The sequence below is a fragment of the Rousettus aegyptiacus genome, unplaced genomic scaffold (assembly GCF_014176215.1).
Source record: "Rousettus aegyptiacus isolate mRouAeg1 unplaced genomic scaffold, mRouAeg1.p scaffold_m13_p_13, whole genome shotgun sequence".
In the NCBI taxonomy this organism is placed as follows: domain Eukaryota; kingdom Metazoa; phylum Chordata; class Mammalia; order Chiroptera; family Pteropodidae; genus Rousettus; species Rousettus aegyptiacus.
The window spans coordinates 53,679,003-53,701,001 of NW_023416288.1; the positions used below are offsets into that span (position 1 = coordinate 53,679,003).

General features: G+C 41.9%; 1 protein-coding gene across 5 annotated transcripts in view; it reads left to right on the forward strand.

Moving 5' to 3' along the window:
• KEL (Kell metallo-endopeptidase (Kell blood group)) overlaps positions 1–21,999 on the forward strand; it is a 114,579-nt gene that overhangs the window by 74,729 nt on the left and 17,851 nt on the right. Inside the window, exons 4-6 of one of the 5 annotated variants that reach the window (XM_036230773.1) lie at positions 13,423–13,559; positions 16,467–16,631; positions 21,849–21,928. In XM_036230773.1, coding sequence (XP_036086666.1) covers positions 13,541–13,559; positions 16,467–16,631; positions 21,849–21,928 — 264 coding nt within the window. In that variant the 5' untranslated portion in view covers positions 13,423–13,540. Of the gene's footprint in view, positions 1–13,422; positions 13,560–16,466; positions 16,632–21,389; positions 21,498–21,638; positions 21,734–21,819; positions 21,929–21,999 lie in introns of those variants that run through there. The other 4 variants (XM_016157203.2, XM_016157207.2, XM_016157206.2 and 1 more) reach the window with 4 other exon arrangements.

Consider the following 21,999-nt stretch of genomic DNA (forward strand, 5'->3'; position numbering starts at 1 on the left):
GAACTATGGCCCTGAGAAAGCAGAGTAACTGAAAGGGGTTCCATCCTGTATGGACTGCCCCCAAGAAGAGCCAGGGAGCTGGGGGCAAAGGTCAGCGAAATGGTTAGAGCTGTACGACCCAGATCATCCTGCCTGGCGAAACCAAGTTCTCAGACACGTATTCACCCGGGTTCATTATAAACATGTTTGTTGTCTCTGTTTCTTTTAAACTGTGTTTCTTTGTTGAATTAGCCATAAATAAGTATGGTATAAGGTTCAAAACGTACACAAGTGCAAGAGCACGTGAAAACCCAGTGAAAACGCACAGGACAAGTGAGCGCGGTCTGCCTCCGCCCCGCCGGCCGTTTCCTGCCCCTCCCTCGGGCATCCATCGCTCCGCCTCTTCCCAGAGTGTATGTTATCCACGTGTATGATTAAGAAATGTTAACATCAAAATGGCGACATCGCCACCATTGTAAGAAACTTTATTTTTGTGACTAATGCAGAAAGCCACAGAGGTTAATTCATTTACACATCAAAATCAAAACTACCCTGCTTGCTCCAATACAGTTTTATAGTCGACCAAAAGTTAAGTATAGAGGAATTTAAAATAAAATATGTGTTAATTCACCATTCAGCCATCTGAATAGTTTTGAATGACTAGTAATGTAAGGCTTTAAAATGATTGCTTAAATTTTCTCCAAAGCTTATATGCATTCTCAAAATCCTCTTGAAAAGCTTCCACGTTTCTCAGAGTCTGTCTCCCTTCCCTTTCTTTTATTAAAAATGTTGTTCTTATTCCCAGATCCTTTCTTTGGTTATTAGATCGACCCTTAGCCAATCAAGTCAGTGTTGGCTAGAGACGCTCTCATCAAAGGAGTCTGAGCCAAAAATGCCAGTCTGGATTTTATTTCCGGATGTATGGTGGGCAAGCTAGCTGGTCGTTTCTCTAACCAAATGCCTCGAAGTTTCCAGAATGCTCCGTAACTCTTTCACACATGTTGTTTTGTCAGGATGAGTCCGGTTTTCACATGCAAAGTGAATCAGATTCACCACACTGAGTTTTGCAATACGTTTTTGCAAGAGATCCCATTTTTAGCTAAGTCACAGCTGAGCTTTCCTTTCAGCTAATTAGTACTTGTTCTCAAATTGGGCAGTTCTAACCCAAACTAGGAGATGAGATGCAATTTACTTCCTCTCTGCTCTCCTAAAATTAACTAAGCTGTAAAATGTGTGCGTTCCCCTGTTTCTCCCTTTGTCGGCCTCAGGGTTTGGTTCCATCATAAAGAATTCAGCAGAGCTCAGAATGGGTTGACAGATCTTGCTGTTCTGATTTGAACAGTAATAGAGTGCTTCCTTTCAAAATCTCAGCTCTTTGGTTGCCAAGCAACCATTAATTTATTATAACTAACTAGCTAATATTAAAAATTATATGGGATGATTAAGTAGAACAGTATGCTTTTCCCGTTCCTGAATGTACACAGCAGAGTGAGTATGGTTGGTCTTGCAGTATCAAAAACAAACGACAAGGATCGCTTCTTGAGATTAAGAGAAGGGGGACTTTGCCTGCTCCCTGTATGAGCCCAGTGAGAGTGGTGCGCGGGGTTATACGATCTGATTCTTCACAAAGCTGGAGGAGGCCCAGGCACTGGAAGATTCTTGTCCCTGAGGGAGAATCACATGAACTAGGAACAAGATACAAGGCTCCCATGAAGGGCCCTGGCAATACTTCCATTAGCTTGATGAGGCTGGACCTTTTTAATCCAGGTTTTTTAATGGAAGGACGTTTCGAAGTGTACATACCCAGTTTATTCAATGAGCTAATAAATTTAATGGAATAGAAATAAGGAATGGCTTTCTTTTTCCATCAACCTTTGCTTCCAACGTGGTTCATCAGACATTTAGGGCAGATCCGGTCATTTCCCAGTCAAACGCAGCTTACAAACACAGCTTCAAACCCAGGTGGTAAACTGTACATACCAGTTTATGTTAGAACCTCCATGTCACGTCTCATTTAACGGGTTTCTTCTTTCCTGGTCATGTCTGACCTGCAACTTGGAGCCCTGCAGGTGGAGAGCAGGAATGGTTCGCCCCTTTACCCCTCCTTTCTGGTCTACCTCAGTCTTCCATCTCTGCCCTAAGTCTGCTGGTGTCAGGACAGGGAAGAGGAGGTAAGGGGAAGGGGGCCGACGTCTTCTTACTTGTCTGAAGCTCTTTTTTTTTCTTTTCCTTAGCCATCGATGTCCTTGGTGGGACAGTGGCTCGAATAATCTCTTTCTCTTTGAGCCTATTTGTGGATTCTTTAGATATCCTGAAGGACATCTACATTTCATATGGCTTAGTGATCATCCTCCAATTGCTATGCTGCTTATTCAGTTTATAGCCTCTCGAAGTGCAGGGATCTCATCATCCAAGGTGGCCTTTCAAGATGGCTCATAGCTCTAGTAACTATAGTCTTTTGTCTTTATAGACTGGGCGAGTGGTGAAATGAAGGTCAATGGACTATCATTCTAATTTTTTTAATTTCAATTTATTGAGGTGACATTGGTTAATAAAATTGTATAAGTTTCAAGTGTACAATTCTATAATTCTATAATCATCTGTATATTGCATTGCATGTTCACTACCCAAAGTCAAATCTCCTTCCAGAAATGTCATTCCATTTTTGGAAAAGTCTTTCAGAGTTGTGTTCTTTAGAATTTGTGTTACTTAACACCTATTTCCTGAGCTCTGTCCTTTGAAATTCTATGTCCATTTCAATATGTCATTATATAGCCAATCGGAAAATGCACAACTTTTCCACAATAAAACAAAGCCTTGGGAGGATGTGATAGCTGCCCACCTCGGGATCAACTAACTTTGGCTTCGGTTTTCTGAGGTCGAAAGCTAGATGGGAAGTTCGGAATGGGGACAAGGTCAGGGATCATATCAGGAGAGTGAAGATATCGAGAGGAAAGCCGCGACGAGACAGGAGGGCACGTATGGCTGGCAGAAGGATGGAAACTAGAAAGCTTGGAGAGGCTTCTGCGAGAGAGAGGATGGGAAGTGGCGCATCTCCTTCCGGCCCTGCTCTGATTCTTCAGACATGTTCAAAGCTATTCCGCTCTGTGCTCGGCTGGGTCCTCCAAGAAGCAGACACCAAGCAGGAGCAGAAGTTCAAGAAATTTCTCAAGGAGAACGCCCATGAGGGAGAAAGAGGAGGGATCCCGGGGTCAGGAAGTCAGGGAGAGCTGTCAGGTTGCCACTCTGAGACAGGGCAGGTGAGAAGCTTGGCGGAAAGAATCCAACACTGCAACTCAGTCCTAATGAAGTTCAAGGCCATCCACTTGAGCCTAAGTCGCCATCTGAGCTGCCCTAAATCTCCTGGGAACAGACCTCTCTTGGTGCCCCTGCCACTCACAGCCATCAGCTGGGAGCGACCTGTGGAAGCGCGGCCCCCCTGAAGCCACACATAGGGTTTCAGAGCACAGCGGCCAGGCCGCCCCTCAGTTGCACTCACTAGAGCTGTGAGAGGTAGGTATCTTTGCGTGATCGCCGCATACCCTAAGCAGTGAATGAGAGAGTGGATGAATAAACGTTCCTCATTCTTGCTTAACCGTTAAGTTACCATCCAATCTTCCCCTCCTTGCCGAGTTTCCTGATATAGAAGTACACACCCACTGTTATTACTCCCGTACTTTTAATTCACCTCTTCACCCTCAGCCAGATGAATTCTCCCTGCTGCCCGTTGCCCTCTGAAACTGCTCCAGCCAAGGCAGCCATTGACTTCCCAGCTGCCCTGTTCCAAAGAGTGTGTGAGTTTAGAGCTCAGAAGTAAAGCCAGTCAGGATGAAAGTTGTGGATACAAGGATGTGGGAATAGCCAAAACTCTGAAGGAGAAGGGGGTGTGGGGGGATAAATAATTGGAAATTTTATTTAAGAAGGAGGAGGAGGAGGAGGAGGAGAAAAGAAAGAGGCACAGAGGATAAAGAAAAGTGTGGAATTAAAAAATAACTTTTAAGATACTGAAAAATCTTTTCAGGCAGGCAGCTCAGGAAAATCCAAGGACTTAGAAAAATAATCAGATCTGCCATCTTCCTGCTGATTTCAGATTTGCCAGAAGGGGTCAGCAAAGCCGTCCGTATCAGTCCTCGCCCTGGTGGTTGGTTAGGAAGGGACTTTTGCCTCTGCTGCGAGCTGACACAGCGCTTCCATCTTCCAGACTCCTGTCTTTCTCAGGCCCTCTTCCCGGAGTTTCTCGGCTGCCTATACTTCGCCAGGAGCTCAGAGTATGTGTCTCACGAAGTGACAAACCTTCGATTTAAATGTAGATGCTTCCGCTCAAAGTCTGAGTAAATTAATTAAAACTTCTGGCAGATGAGAAAAAAAATTCAGATGTAAAATATTAGAAAGGAAGAGAAGACAAAATTAAATTTGCTTTCAAATAATTTGATTATATGTCTGGAAAATTCAGAAAAATAAATAACAGTGCTATGAGTAATGCACCTGGGGACAAAATTTATATTCAGAAAGCAAAAGCCTTCACATATACAAAAAAAAAAAAAAGAACAACAACAAAGAAAGTCCATAGAAAGAATAATGAAAGGACAGGATTCTGTTTACAAAAGCGACAACAAAGAAGTTAAACATTGCTAGGGATAAACTTAAGAAGTAAAATTCAAGATTTACATTTTTAAAAACTTCAAAATGCTCCTGAGAAACACAAAAGAAATCATGAACAAGTGGAAAGATGAACTCAACAATACAGATCTCAATTCTCCCATAAGTTTATCCATTTAAAATCATACCATCCCAATTAGAAATATCAACAGCTTTTTTTTTTTTTAGCTAGACAAACTGGTTAAAATTTTTTACATGAAAATATAAGCAAAGATAACCAAAAATATCTGAAATAAGAGTAATGAGAATTATACTTTAATAAAAATGCCATCAAAAATATTCCAACTGTATTTTAATTTTTAAAAAGTTGTCATAAAAAAGAGTAAAGAGGAAGAACTATACCTATTATAGCTGGAAAAAAATAGGTTATTCCATAAATGGTGAGACGACTTGCCTTTATTATCCCAGGATAAATTTAAAATGGGTGAAAGATTTAAATGTAAAAAATACACAATAAATTTAACGTAAGAAATAAAAGGATGTATATAGGAATGGATAGGATCTTTCTAACTATAACATAAACATAAAAGTCAAAAAGAGAAAAAACTGATAAATCTGAATTATTAAGAATTTTTTAAAAATCAATATGATTCATACCACCCAAGACAAAATAGACAAATGACAAACTGAGAAACATATCTGCAACCCATATCCTAAAAGGTTGATTTGACCAATTATAAAGAGCTCCTGCAAATCAATAAGAAAAAAGATAATAACCTGGTAGAAAAGATGAGCAAAAGATATGACTGTATGAAAATATCCTCATCTTCACTCACAAGGAGACCAATGCAAATTGAAACTACATTGTGATACCATTCTACTTATTAAATCGACACAAATATAAATAAGTTCATAACACACTGAGAAAATAGGTAGCGTTAAATGAAATAGCCTGCATAAAGGGCGATTTCATAGTATCTTTCAAAGTTACAAATGCTTATACACTTTGGCTCTTCTATGGAATTGTCATTCAGATATCCTGGCACAGGGCCGTGACGTATGTATTTGGTTAATAAATGAATCACTGGCTGTAAAAGCAACAGATTGAAAACAACTTAAATATTGATCAGTAGAGAAACAGCTAAAATAAACAATTTCACATCCATATGGTAAAATAATCTGGAGCCATTGAAAAATGAAAAGGAGAAAGAGGGACCCCTTATGTATGGATGTGTAGTCATCTGAAAGATATTTTGCCAGAGGACACAAACTGTCAATTGTGCGAAACTAAAAATAAAAATAAAAGGTTTGTGTGCATTTGCTTTTATGCTTAAAATACCTCTATAAACATACACCGGGACACTGTAACATTGGTTTCCTGTGGTGGAGGGTGGAAAGGAATCAGATATTGGGGGATAGATGGGGAGAAAAATGTTACGATGAATTATTTGAATTTTGAACCATGTGACTATATTATGCTTCGACACTAATATTTGAGTACGGCTATGTCTTCCCCTCATATTTTGTATCTGGGATAATCTGTAATCCTAATTCTCTAGGTATGCCTAGTTAATATTCTGTGTAAGATCTTATTCATCTGAAATTCAACTACAGAACCTCCACCCTACTTAACACATACGCCTTTCCAGAAACTGGCTAAGTTAAGGAAATGGCATAAAAGATTTCCAAAGTCCACGTATAAAATAAAACGTATACATTTCATTTCAAGAAGTCTGTTAGACTTCCTTTAATCTGTTTATTTTATTTATGTATTGAGGACAATTATGTCAAGCTTGATAAAATGGTTTACTCGTAGAAAGTAGATAGGAAGGGGCAGGGTGACTGAGAGCCCCAAGCGAGCAGCGTATTAGCTCACATGCTGGGGGAGAAAAAAAAACGCCAATCCAAGGCCGACCGACAGCAGCAGCGTGCGGGTTTACCTAGTGCAGGAGCAAACCTCGGAGACCACGTCTGTATGACCGGTCTTCAGCGGCCAGAGAGGATCTGCCGAGGCTGGAGTTCATCCCTAATGATTAAATGGAATAGGAAACCTTTCGATGATAAAACATATAAAACTTTGGCTCTCTGGAAAATAGAACAATGTATTTCAGATAGGTAATGTTTTGTAGTATATTTTTTTTAAATGCTTAACTGGAGACATCATCAAAAATGGCAGAATAACTGGTCAGAGATTCTTTTTTCTAATGAACACAATAAAATTTCACTCAACACATAAAAACACTCAACAAATAAAAATACCAATATCTAAAACTGACAGTAGATATGCAAAAACGAGGCAAGAAAAACATTCTAGCACAATAAAGCAATTTTATAATACATAAGAGCCCAGAAGAAATTTCTAACTTTTCTGTAATGGAATGACTCCAAAACTCATGATCAAAATCTAAAGAATGAAAAATATCTATTAGCAAAGAAACGAGAGGAATTATAACAGCCATTAATCTAAAAGAGATTAGAATAAAAGAGACAGTAATGTAATGATCGTAACAGAGTAATTAAGAGTACTGCTGGTATTCTCATGGGCTCGGCCATCTGTTGGCAGGAATCGTTCTTCTCGATACACTTACACGAGGGTGTAGATATGTACACACAGGGATAGTTTACCCTGGTTGGAAACAGACATACCTTTGCCTTGAAATAATGAAACTGGAAGCAATTTATATGCCCGCTTAAAAAGGGACCACGTAAACAAATTATATTGTATCTATACAGTGGAATACCATGCAGTTATTAAATAGGTGGAGAGAGTGAATGCTACATGTACTGATGTATAAAACTGAGTACTTTAAAATAATGAAAAAGCAAGTTGCAGAACATCATGTAACATTATATATTTAAAAAAACTTGTGTGCGTGCACGTGCATTGGGTTTGCACTTGTGTGTTAAGATATGAATGGAAAAAGGGTTAGAAAGAGATAGATACATCCCGAACCGTTGTAATAGTCCCTCAGGAATCTGAGGGAATGGGCAACAGGCCAGAAACTTTCCCGTTTTGCTTTACACAGAGCAATATTATTTGATTTTTTAAAAAAATGTTTGTTAAACATTTAGAAAGAAAGATATTGTTGTTAACCCAGAAAAGTCCAGCTGATGGGCTAGACTAGGAGATCAGACCCAAACCATAACTGGATTAAGACGAAGTGATAACAGTGACCAACCAAGCTTGGGAATGGTTTGCAATAACCTGTTTGGGGTTTAACCGGTATTTCTGAATAGGGGGTATCAAATCAGTGAATGTTGTTATAATGAAGAGAGATTGTTTTGTCTGCCTAAAACTCCTCCCTACCTTCTCTGGGGAAGCATTTCTTTCTCTTGGGAAGTCCTCTTTTTTTCCCCCTCTTTTTCCCCTTTGCAAACCTTTGGCTTTAAGAATACGTGAGGTTCTTTGCAAACCTGTGCCCCTGACCACAGAGGCCTAAAGGCAGGCCTCTAAGCCCTACTGAGCTGAGCGTGTGAACGCTGCCACCTCACTCCGTAATAGGTGACATAGAGTTCACCGGACCTAGGCAAGACAATCACAGCTCTGGCTTGGTGTTCTTTAAACTGGACGTGGAGGAAGAGAGTCAGCCCTTCTTTGATGGCGGGAACTAACCTGCTTCCCCGGAGTGTCACCGCCCGCATGGAAGAGGCCAGAAAATGCAGAAAATGATGGAGCCAGTCTTAGAAAGAAGCTGTGACGAGACACAGAGAAAACCGGCCATGCCCCTGCCTGCCTCCTGTCTTGCGGTCACATGGGAGCGCCATTCTCCCTTTGGCCTGAGTTAGTTCAGGTTGGGTTTCTGTCCCTCACAAGCAGAAATACACCGGCCAATAGAAAAAAAGGAGAGCCAGAGAACACGTTTATTTCCTTCCACCTCCACTTAAATAGCAGTGTGATGATGGTGAATCTAAAAAGGAATTGATAATATTCAAAAGATGACAGATCAGGATGACTGCAGCTTTTAGAACCTAAATCATAAAATCCTGTAACAGGGAAGTATTTTTAAGTCCTTAAGGAAAACCATTCCCCCAAAGACCATCTTTCTGGTTGAGTGATCAACCATTTGGGAAAAAAAAAAAAATAGAATGATTTTTCACGGGTTCAAAGCCAGAGATTTTCTGACCACATATCTCGTCTGTAAATAACATTTAAAAGTTATTTTTTGCAGCTTACTGTGTAGAAAAATCATGTTGAAAAGATTTCATTAAAAACTCTGAGAGCAGTTACTAGGTGGATGTCATTATAAGAATAACGCTGAACTCAAAACCATGTATGAGATCAAAAAGAGAGAGAATGAAACACACATTTAGACAAGAAACAATTAGTGCAAAACTTCGTGTCAGAGAAACGAATCCAAAATTTCTATTTTCGGCGCTTAATATAAATAGAGACAAAAATGTTTTTGTTAGTTAACCTTGTAGAATTGAGTTAAAATAAAACTATCTTCAGCTCATTTTGGAAAATAGTACATGTAAATGCAGTCTACGTATAAAAAGACGTAATTGTTAAAACAAAACAGAATAAGAAATATAATACAAGTGATTGGAGCGGATTCCAGCCATAACTATTTCTCAAAAGATAAAATTCGCCTCTTACGAAAAGTCTCATTCTACATTTAAAAACAAAGCCACTGTGTGAAGGTTAAAAATAGTAGATGAACTAAGACACTACTCTAATATTATGGAGAAAGTATAAATGATATTCGCTATGATAGATGTCAGCACATAAATTATTAATCGCCATAGTCGCTATAAAAGATAATGAAAAGGCACAATAAAAAGAGACTATTTTAACAATTTTGTATTCGACCAAATAATATAGCACTAAAACTTATCCACGGAAACATGTTTAAACGGGGAGGAGCGCGGCAGCCGTCGGCAGTCTCCGTGCAGACCTCCAAGTGCATGGCCGCACTGAGGAGAGCTCCCGCTGCCAGGCTGCGCCACCCACAGCCTGCTCCTGTGGGATCTGAGGGCCACCCATTCCTGGAGACAAGGGATTCCTCTGACTGCAACGTCAGCTCAGCTCGTCAGCTCGAGGGCTCCCGGATGTTTGTGCGGGAGGGTAAAGGCTTCCACCCACCTCCTAACCCTCTTTCCTGCCCTCCGGGTCAGACTCGCTCTGTGCTTGATGACTCTCCCAGCCTTCTCTGGCTCCCTCCCCGTATTCTCTCCCTGGCATTTCCCAAATAAACAGTTGCACAGTTAATCTGGTCTCGGCATCTGGTTCTCTGATGACCCAGAGTTTTTTCTGGAGAGAGTGACAAACGATGCCTTTGTGGTGAGAGCTGCTCAGTATCAGAATGCACGCTACCTCGGCAAGGCCAGGCGGCGGGCACGCTAGAGCCCTAACGTTTCAGATGCGGCAGACAGGGGAGTCAGACTTAGCCTGAAGAACACAGTGACGTCCCCAGGTAGGTAAAACCCAGGGGAAAACATGGACTTCTTTTTGGCAGAATTCAGCACTTTGAAAAGGTCCCAAATAGGGCCTCAAATGCAGGAAGCATTAGCACCAGGCAGTATCTGGAGATACATAACTGTGGTTGGCTCGTCCATTCATCCAGTGCCGAGGTTTCAGAGGGGAGAATCAAACCTCCCAGGGAACAGCGATGGTTGGGGTGAAGCCGAGACCCAGGCCTAGTGGCGATTACAACCAGAAAGGACACAGAAGGTCTATGGCATCGGTCAGCGTAGAGGTCACAGTAGGAAAGCGATGACCCAAGAGGCTCACTCGGCCGCCACAAAGAACCTTTAAGGAGCCACAGCACTCCTCACAAACACCTCGTATTCATAGCATTAAGACTGTGGTATAATTCTTGTTGGCCAGGATCACCTCCAAAAGAGTGGTGATTCCTTGGGGTTTTTATCAACAAGATAAAACTAATGAAAATATCAAAGACTTGGACAAGTCAATTATTCGGGCAATTTTAACATGTTGTAAAATTAGACAAGAAAATTTTCTGATAGCAGGAATTCCTTCGTTTACAAATTCCTTCATTTTTAGGGATATTAAAATATGTTTTTATTAGCAAAAATTGGCTTAGGAAAGAAATTAAGAATTTAATACAAATCTGTTTTAAAGCTCTGCGTATCAAAATGTGTTGGGATATGGCCAAAACAGGGTTTAGAAGAAAATGTACTCACAGGTCTTTAATAAGAAGAAATTTTAAAAAGGGATATTAATGAAAAAATAATTATACTGTAAATTTCTAGAATAGAACAAAGTATTAGTCTAAAGCAAAATAGGAAAATAATATAAAAAGCGTAAGTTAATAACATGGAAAATTAAGTGGTAGAAATTATACATAAAATTAAGAGCTGGTTATTTAAAGAGAAGAAAATTGATAAATACAGGTAAAAAGACATGTAATAATGCATAAAGAGATGTGTGGGTACATCTCCCATTATAACTCTTTTAATTGGTAGATTATGACAGCCACCAATTAAAAACATTAATGTACACACACACACACACACACGCACATGCACACACACACACACACACAGGCACACATGAAAAATCCTAACATTTCCCACATTAATCTCTTTTGCTGGCTTCTCTTTCTGGCCATTGAATGTTGGAGGGGCCCTGCTCTGACCTCTTAAATTCATCCCTAGGTGATCTCTCTGGTCCCTTAACTTTAAAGATGATAGACTTAAATTCAAACTTCCAATTCGTTATCTGTATTCTTGATCTTTCCCTTGAGCTCTAGATGTTTATATTTAACTTCCTGCTCGACATCTCTACCTCATTGTCTAGTAAGCATCCTTTAAACACCTAAAACAGAGCCCTCTACGTGTACCCACTCACAACCCATTCCCCCTCAATTTTCATTCTCTTAGGAAATGGTACCACAGTTCCTCCAGCACTTCCAGTCTCAAATCCAGACATCCTGCTTGATACCCCTCTCCCTCATCCGCTCTCACGCAGAATACATCAACTAGTCCTATTGGCACTATCTAGAACATATCTACATTTCAGCTGCTTCTTACCACCTCCGCTGCCATCACTTTAAATATCTTTCTCTTCTGTTGCCTGGATTTCGTGATGATTCTTATGGCCTCCTAACCAGCCTTTCTACTTCTACTCATTACCACTCCCCCAGGACACTGGTGATCCCTCAAAAACTGCCCAGTGACTTCCCACCACACATAAAGGAAAGTTCAAAGCCTCCCCTCAGATCACATGGCTAACTCCTCTGCTCCTGCTCAATGCCAGATTGCGCGATCAGAAACGAGGCGTCGTTTCCACCACCCTCATCCTTCTCCCTGTTCCTACTTATTTCTCCTCACAGCAGTTATCACTGCCTCAGATTAGAGTATTTATGTGTATGCTTCTTTATCGTCCACCCATCTCTCCTTTCTGGGTGCTCTCGCCCTGTCGCACACCTGTGCACTTATTTCCTGTTGCCTTTTTGAAAAATCTACTTAGAAACAGCAATTCCCAAAAATACCTAGGCAGGAAGGTGAACTGGAGGCCTGGAAAAGCTAATGAATTGTCTGAGGCTGTGGGAGCCCCCCATACGTCATGGTCAGAGGCAGTTACAATGAGCACAGTCATATCAATATCTGCTAGGGTTTCAAGTTCTCACACAGAACTGGGAAGCTCTGACCTCCGTGGAGGACAGTAATACTAATGACCACCTGCTAGCGATAGAGACAAGGCCTTGAAGTGCTACCTGCCACCCATAAATAAGAGAATGAGCATTGAAGATCACTTTATTTGGACAATTTTTCTAGTTCTAGGGCAGAGCTAGAATGGACTCTATTTCTTACAGTGAATCTCAAAGTATTAACAGAACATGCCAGCTCTAATCCACCTCTAGTCACAGGGGAGAAACTTAAATCAAAGAAAGGATTGAAGAGTTATTTGACGGCTTCCTACTAGCCCAGGTATGGTGCATGTGGAAGTGTTGAGAGAGAAGTTGGGGGTTGTCTTGGCAGTCCACGAGCCCTCAGGGGAGTTGGCTGTACTCATGGTTAGTGAGTGGAGGCAGCACTTTTAAGTGGATTTTATAAGTTCAGGAGTAGTAGCCCAGACAGAGCTGCATGTCCTGAAGCTTTGGACTCTCACAGACAGACAGACCCTGGACCGTCTCTTTTCTGGAGAACCACAGGTGTGGTTCTGACCCTTATCAAGAGTGGTTAAGCATTCTGAGCTCAAGGAACCCACCAGTCTTTTAAATATAGATAGTACAAATCCAATAACAACACTCTTACATTTCAAACATAGCATTGGCACCCAAACCCAAACTGCTGTACTAAAATCAAGTTACATCCGCCAGTTCTATATTTACAGACCACAGGCTTTAGAAAATTTAGAGGACAATCTGGAAAGCAAAGTAAGAAAATTTCATTCCAAAATAGGATATTCTTGGGAGAATCCAGGTCCCCAAAAGAGAATTGCCCTGGAGACCCCCTACCATGACAGACACACAGGTAAATCCAGAGCAAGGACGGAGGCAAAATACACACATTTTCTTGTCATATAATACATCTAGAAATCTTATTTAATTCAATTCAGAAGTGAAAACGACCTAGGAATACGCTTAGGAGAATCTGGGGTTAGGTAGATTTGTCATCTTTCTAGCCTCTTCTGAGAAATGTCTCCATGTCTCCTTACTAATTGGATTCTTCGTTTAATGTTGACTTTCAAGGTTTTCTTAAATATGTATTTTAGTTACTAGTTCTTTGTTGGATACGTGGTTTGCAAGCATTTTTCCCAGTCTGTAGTCTCTCTTTTCATCCTCTTAACATGGTTCATTGCACAGCACAAAATTTTTAATTTTGATGAAGTCTAATTTATTCATTCTCCCTTTTATGGACTACGCTTTTGGTCTGCAGGCCTAAGAACCAGGAGCACCAATGTCCAAGGACAGGAGAGGATGGATGTCCCGCTCAAGCATGGACGGCAGAGTTGCCTTTCCTCCACCTTCACGCTGTCGGGCACACAGAAGGTCAGATGACAGCCACACATTCCGGTGAGGCTGATTTTTTTTTTTTTTTTTTTTTTTTTACAAATAAATACTCTAATCTGAGATATAACATTGTGTAAGTTTAAGGTATTCAATATGATTATTTGAATCCCATATATAAAAGCAAAATGATTACTACAATAAGTTTGGTTAATACACCCATTACCTCATTTACCTAGTATTTTTTTATTTGTAGTGAGAATGTTTCAGATTTACCCTCAAAGCAACTTTCAAGTATAATATGGTATTGTGAACTGTAGTCACTATGCTCGTTATTAGATCCCCCAGATTTACTCATCTTATAACTGGAAGTTTATAGACTTTGACCAACATCTCCCCCATTTCTCCCACCCCCATCCCTGGCAAACCTCCATGCTATCTATCCTGTTTCTGTGAGTTCAACTTTTATAAGAGTCTACGTGTGGTGAAATCATACAGTATTTGTATTTTTCTGTATGACTTTTTTTACAGAGTGTAATACCTTCATGAATAGTATTATATACATATATGTATATATATACATACATATACATATATATGTGTATGTATGTGTGTGTGTGTATAAAATCACATTTTCTTTATCCATTGTTTCCATACTTTGCTATTGTGAATAGCACCACGATGAACATGGGTGCGGATATCTCTTCGAAATCCTGATTTCATTTCCTTTGAATACATATCCAGAAGTGAAGCGGGTTTGCTGGGTCATATGGTAGTTCTATTTTTAATGTTTTTGAGGAACTTCCGTGCTGTTTTCCGTAGTGACTGTACCACTTTACATTCCCACCAGCAGGGTCCGACGGTTCCTTTCCTTTTCTGTACATCCTCAGCAGCTCGTCTTTGATGGCAGCCCTTCTAACAGGTGTGAGGTGATATCTCATTGTGGTTTTGATGTGCATTTCCCTGATGATTAGTGATGTAGAGGACGTTTTTATGCAACTGTTACCCCTTTGTATGCCTTTGGAAAAATGTCTATTCAGTTCCCCTGCCCAACTTTTAATCGGATTATTTTATCTATCTATCTATCTATCTATCTATCTATCTATCTATCTATCATACTGAATGGTATGAGTTCCTTATGTATTTTGGATTTAACCCTTTATCTGATGTATTGTTTGCAAATATTTTCTCCCATTCTACAGATTTCCTTTTCACTTAGTTGATTATTTCTTTTGCTGTGCAGAAGCATTTTAGTTTGATGTAGTCCTACTTGTTTATTTTTGCTTTTGTTGCCTATGCTTTGGGTGAAACATCCAAAAATTATTTTTAAAATCAATGTCAAGAAGCTTTTCCCTTATGTTTTCTTCTGGGGGTTTCACAGTTTCAGGACATACATTTAAGTCTTTAATCCATTTTGAGTTGATTTTTGTGCATGGTACAAGGTAAAGGTACAATTTTATTCTTTTGCATCCGGATATCCAATTCCCCAACACCATTTGTTGAAGAGACTTCTTTTCCCATTGTGTATTCTTGGCCCCCGTAATTACGACGATCGACTATATATATGTTTGTTTGTTTCCGGGCTCTCTGTTCTGTTCCGTTGCTCTCTGTGTCTGTCTTTATGCCAGTACCATGCTGTTTGGTTTTCTTTAAAGGCTTTTTTATTTTTAGAGTAGTTTTAGGTTTACAGCAAAATTAAGATGATGGTACAGAGATTTCTCATACTTTCCACTCCTACACATGCATATGTAGCCTTCTGCACTTCCAACGTCCCCCACCAGAGTGGTACATTTGTTACAATAGATGAACCTGCACTGACACATCATAATCTCCCGAAGTGGTAGTTTACATTAGGATTCACTCTTGTCGTTCTACATTCTATGGGTTTGGACCAAGGTATCCATCATTTTCGCATCATACAGTTTTCGCTGCCCTAAAATTCCTCTGTGCTTCACTCGTTAATCCCTGTCTCCCCTCCCCCACAACCCCTGGCAAGCACGGATCTTTCCACTATCTCCAGAGTTTTGCTTTTTCCAGAATGTCACGGTCAGAATCTTCTCTCTTTCTTTACTCATCTCCTTTCTAACTTACCACTGGCTATTTCTTCACCTGGCTTACCATTTTGAATTTTGCCTTAGTTTTTTCTTCCAAGGGTGTGTGTTCGGCCTCTTCCTTCTGGGTCGCCTCTCTCTGGCAGGAAGCCCTGCAGCATGTACATTTCAAGTCAGCTCAGGGCAGCTCCCTCCACAGGATCCATCGACTACAGGAAGGGCATGGAAGGCGCACACCTATCGTGGTGCATCTTGAGTCCAGTGCTGCACTACCTCAGGGCAGGCACCAGGCCGGAGTCTCTCATCTTTATAATTTTCACACATAAGTCATGTACTACTTCCTGATACGCAGGCTTCCCAAATTATTCTCATTTGGCTCAAAGTAAGTAGTAAATGCAGTTCACAGTGCGAGAAAAGAAACCGCAGTACCCCCAAACTCTCTTTAAAGAAGTTCCTGTTCTCCACATCTTCTACCTTTTTACAAATTCTTAACCTTCTCTCATATCCCACTGAGATGCGAGGCAAACCAAGAAAGTGGGAAAACCAGGTTCACAGTCTCTTACCTTTTACTTCATAGATGATCCGATTCTGTTGTATTGCTCTTGGAAACTCTAGAACAGCATAAATAAACACAAGCAGGTGATGATACCGATCATTTGTTGTTGGCCCACCATATGCAAGGTGATGTATGAAACATGCATTACCTTCTTCAGTCCGTACACTAACCTGTCAAAGAAGGTATGACTATTTGTTTTTAGAGATGAGGAAATTGAGGGTACAAACTGATTAAGAGACTTTCTCAAGATCATATGATTAGTAAATGGTAGAACCCAGATTCAAATCAAGTCCAGGCTGTCTATATCTATGCATTTCTATAACCATGCATTTCTATCTGTGAAATACACTGAGTATCTGTACTAAGGTCATCAGGTGAAGAATGGTGGCATCGAGACCAACACAGAGGGCTGGAGGAGGTTCGGCCGCAGGGGAGATGTGGCCCCTGAGATGTGGACACCCCTGACTGCCCTGCTGCTGCAAAGGGGAGAAGGAGCAAAGGCCGAAACTGTCTTAACAGTCTCGGGAAAAGGTAGACATTTGAAAATAAAGGAGATAGAAAATTACAACTACGGAAGCAATATTTTCTAGATGAGGCTGTGTGTGTGTGTGTGTGTGTGTGTGTGTGTGTGTGTGTGTTTGAGTAGAAGTAAGGGAACTAAAGAATTGGATTTGGGTGGGAGGGGAGAGGAAGAGAAGTAAAGAGAATCGCTTCCTAGGTTAGAGATATGACTCTGATTCTCAATTTCAATTTAGAGTAAGCTTGCCCTGCTGTGTGACAACACAATCGATCAGTAACTGATAAATGCCAGCAGACGCCCTAACTTAAGAATCAGGGCAATAGGCCAGCCAAAGGTATAAATCTTTGGACTCCAAAGAAACCAGATACAGTTAATAACCAACTATGCAAATGTCTCCATGCTCTATTATTAGGTATATCCTTCCTGGGCCTTGTTTTCTTGCCAACTCCTGATAGCTTCATTTCATATCTAGTTCTTGAACCCTATACATCTTGTCTAAACTCAGCTTTGAGTTTTGAATTTTTCTGTTCATGTACCAAAAAGATATCTACCTCCTGTAATCTCTGTTTATGGTCCACCTAGGGTATTAGCCAGCTAGTGTTGGAGACTGAGAATAAAGATCTATCGGTATGGAGCTGGAATATAGGAAGTTACCTGAGCCTGCCAGGATTTGAAGACCCAAGGCATGAATTTAAGGAAAAACCCTTAGAGTGTATATAAGCCTAAATCCATGTAAGCAAGCTCAGGTACCAACTCCAAAGGAGAAAGAATAGGCCAGAGAGAGTGGGTAGAGCCAAGAGTCCGAGCATAACCAGAAAGAAATTAAGTGGTCAAGGTCAATGTTAAAATGATTAGAATTTTGGAACTATTTTTCTGCAAAAGTAGGGTGGCATTTTGACTATTTACATGAGTGGAAATGCTGGTTTAAGGTTCAAAAATAGGGAATACCACATTGCCATGTGGCCGGAGATGCCCTGCAGTGCTTGAGGGCACATGAAACAAGGGCCACCGTTTACGTCACATAACTATTTGTGGGCGTTCCTCATGAAGAAGGCTGAGCCAGTTGGGTTTCTGCCATTTCTTTCTTATGTCTACTTCTGCTGGTCTCGTAGAGGATGCCGGTATTTCTGCTGCCACACAGGTGGACCAAACTCTCACTCTAGCTAGAGAGTGTATGAAGTTTCCAATAAAGTGGGTGTGACTGGTTTGGGTTCATTATTTAACAACTAACTATTCACTACCCTTCCCCTCCCACTATGAGCAAACACTTCTTGTCCTTTGATGTTGAGCTTGGCCACATGACTGACTTTGGCCAATGGAACATTACTAAACATGATAAAAATGAAAACTTGAGTCTTAAAAAATTGCTTTCACCGTTTGGCTTGAATCTTGCTCTCAGGTGGTCCTTTATGGGAAAAGGTGATTTTCTTAGCCTCCGCTCCTTCAGCCTGAGTCCCTCAACAAACACATATATGGCAGGCCTGCATAAACCTATGCACTAGATTCAAGCCACCCAAATACAACCTGAAGCACAAATGAACACAGTCTATGTCAGCCGGACAGCAGTCAACAGACAGATCTTTGGACATGAGAATCAATCCTTATTTTGTAACCACTGAGTTTTGAGCAGTTTGTTATAAAGTATTATTATGGTAGTGGTTGACTAAGACAGTGGGCTTAGCAAGACCTTATGCAAATTCCTTTTGAGGATACACACATTGAATTGATACCCGTGTCGACGGGAGTCTCCTGTGTCCAGAGTGTCGCCCTGGATGCATGTTAGATTGGGAAGAAGGGAGTAGCAGCATGGAAAAAATATCAAGAAAAATAAAGGACAACGATCCTTCTTCTGAGATGTGGCAACGTGAACACATTTAAACTTCAGTCTTTGGGGCATTGCCTTCAGGTTTTTGCCAATCCGATTATTATCCGTTTAATATTTTTTGATGGCCTTACTAATTTAATTAAACAGAGATTACGTATTCTTGTTCTCATCTTATACCTATAAAAGGTTTATGTGATAAAAAAATATTAAACACAATCCTTTTACTCATTAATTTTCTTTCAAAAACCGTGATTCTTCCTGCGCAAAGGTGATCCCTAACTCTTAATACGGCTTCCTTTGAAAAAGCAATTGATATGTCCACAGATCTGCCCCAGGGATCCACCTCTTTCTGCTCATGTCAAACTCCCCAGCATTACCTGGGACAGCAAGGCTCCCTCTGGTCCATTCAGAATGGGGTTTGTTGCTCCTTAGGAGGCAGCTCTTTAGCTGCTGTCGCTAAAATCAAGTGATCCTAGGAGTGAATTGCCAGAGAGTGCCACGGTATGTAGATAAATGTTCCATCCTTGACTTTGCTGCCTTAACCACTGTAGATGGTAACTGACTATGGACAGACAATAAAGGCCACAATCTTCAAAAGGCGAAATCGGATGTTTAAGAGTTTGGAGAACAGCAGCCCCCAAGGCAGTCACATAACATGGTCAGCCAATGAAGGACAGTTTAAAGAGTTTAGGTGAAAGAAGATTCCGACCAGGAAGAGACTTCCAAAAACAGAATCTTAATGACAGAGATAGATGGGTCAATGGTTAAGGCTTTGGTTTGACTCTCAGCTCTGATAATTACTGACTTGATAGCTTTAGGCATGGCTATTGTACTTCTATGTTTTCTCAGCTGTAAAATGGGGAAAATAATAACTCTTAGAATTACTGTGAAGACTGAATAGAAAACTATATATAAGCAAAGCACGGCTTATAGGAAGTGCTCAGTAAAATGTAGATGCTATTGTTATCATGTTCATTTTGATATTATTATGATTTCAAACAAAGGATCCTGGTATTAGAATAGCCTGGAAAGAAGAATTAAAGCAACCAGGAGGCAGTGTCTGCAAAAAATAAATGTGCGCCTGTTTCGAGAGCCTGTGGCTGTTAACGGGAGCGACTTTGCTGTGCCGGAGGCGCCTGGTGCGACTGGGCATGGCTGGGGTGGCGGTGACTCGCTGAGAGTAGGACATGGGAGATAAGGGGCAGCTCCCAGAACAGAGGTTACTTTGCCTCCTGGAGGCAGCAAGGTAGGGAAGGGTGGACTGGCAGCTTCTCCAAAGCTAAAGCCACAGTGGCTGTTTCCAGGGCTCATGTCACATGGCACGCTGTACCTCCACTTGCTCTTATCTAATCGGAATTGTCCCTCTTGTTATTTTCCTAGAGAGACATCAGCCCAGAGGATTTCATTGGTAGAGGAGTAGAGAAGGAATTATGTGCAAAGGAAGTTAGTTAGGGTATTGGACTTCCCGGAAGAGACCCCGAACCTCTAAAATCCTGAATCATTTTGCTCTCAAGAAGATCCCTCTTCCAACCCTTAACCAAAATTTTACTTTTTCTATCACCGGCATCGCTATTCTCCTGGTTATCCAGAAATAAAACCCGAAGCTCCTCTGTGACTCTGTTATATCCACCTCCCCATTCCATCAGGTCCCATGATTTCATTTTCTTCCATAGAATTTTTCTTTCCAAGTATTTCCTTCCCTTCTGCTCTCACCCTAGGCCAGGCCCTCACTCCATTCCCGAACCCCAAAACTAGCTACCATGTCTCTTGTCTGCTATCTAATCAATCCATGTCCCTAGTACCACACCAGACTTCTCTAGCTATATATTTTTTAATCGTGTCAAACCCTTCCTCAAAAGCCTTCAATCCCTTCTGCTCTAATGTGTGAAGTCTGGACTTTTCTTCCTGACTCTTTCAGTTCTCTGCGATCTGGCCCCCGTCGACACAGTACATTTATTCTACTCCAACTGTCGAACTGTTCTCACTCCTATCCCAACGTATGCACCACGGTGCTGATGGGACCCGGAAATGTCGCCGAGGCACATTAGTGTGACTATTCCAATAAACTCCATTTTGCCTGGGATAGGAAACAAGACTCAGGTGAAATACCTTCTCTCAGGAACATGCGCACCGAGACCCCAGGCGAGGGCTCAGTATGATGTAGGAAAGGACTTTTCCGGTTTGGCAGGCCCTTCAGCCCTACTGGTAGTTACGAAGCATCTGAGGTGGATGTGAAGGAAAAAGGGATACGATCCCTGTCACCAAAGAGTTGGCAATCTATGAAGCAATGCTAGGGCAAGCCCCCTAGGGACAGAATGCAGAATGAAGGAAGGAGAGGCTCAGTGGTGCCTCAGTCCTTTGTATAGAAGGTATGAGACCCTGTGGGGGAGGAAAAGGCAAATATTCTCCTTTTCATGATGACCCAGCTTGCTTACCTGCCTGAGAATTTTAAAGTGGCGCGTTTATTCCCTCAGAACTAATAATGAACAGATTAGGGTCTTCTCGCTGGTTGGTCTTTTTCATGCACTCTTCCGCCTGCAAACAGCAGGGGTAAGATTCACCACGAGAAGCTCTCAGGCCCGCTTCAGACAGGGCGAATGGGTGGGCATGGAGCTGTGAGACATCCCGGGGAAGATGGCATTTGATCTGAGAATTGAAGGACCCAAGAGATTTTGATCCTAGGAGAAAAGAGAGAAGACTATTCCAGAAACAAAGATACTCCATGAGCAAAGGCACAGCGGAGGCCAGAGGAGCCAGCCACAGCAGGATCGCTTGGGGAAGGAAGGCTCTCCCTTTGCCTCTCCTGAGAAGCTGAGATAAAGGAGGAGAGGCCTGGGTGTCCCCTGACTGATAAACAGGCTCCGCCCAGAGGCCAAGAGCACGTGTGTGGAGACAGGGGGTCCAGTGGCAGAAGTGCCCCTTCTCCAGGACTGAAGAACTGGGTAGGGATAGGAGGGAAGCTATTTCCTGAATCCCTGTCTGCAGATTCAGCACCTAGACCAGAACGAGGGAGGATTCTGGGAGCCAGAGAGCACAGGCTGACGGATGGACGGCAAGTTCCCTAGAGGAAACCATTTCTTTTTGGAGTCAGATGCCTTGGGTGGGGAGTAGGGTGGCTGCTGTGTGAGAATGCCCTGCCCCCCACTACAGAGGAGGGTGTGAGAGGCTTGGAGAGTAGAAATAAGAAAGGGAAGGGAGGTGGCGAGGGAGGGAGGGAGGTCGTGCTGCACCCAGGGGACAGGCTCTCCCTGAAGCTTGTCTGGAGATACCGCCCTGGCATGAGACTAGGTGTGTGTGGGGAGGGTAGGGGGGCCAGCCGAGGTGTCAAAGTGGCTTGCTGTAACTCTGTGTAACGTACCCCTTTCCTGAACCAGCTCCTCTCTCCTCCCTTCTGTTCACTCAGTTTGGGAGGGCGGAGACAAGACGGGAGAGCCACGGGGACCAGGCCCGGCCAGGGCAATGGAGAGTCTCTCGAGCCAGGAGGTGAGTGACGACCTCCACCTGCCTGGGCAGAGTTATGAGACCCTTCCCGCTCCAGCGCCCCGCCCCTCACA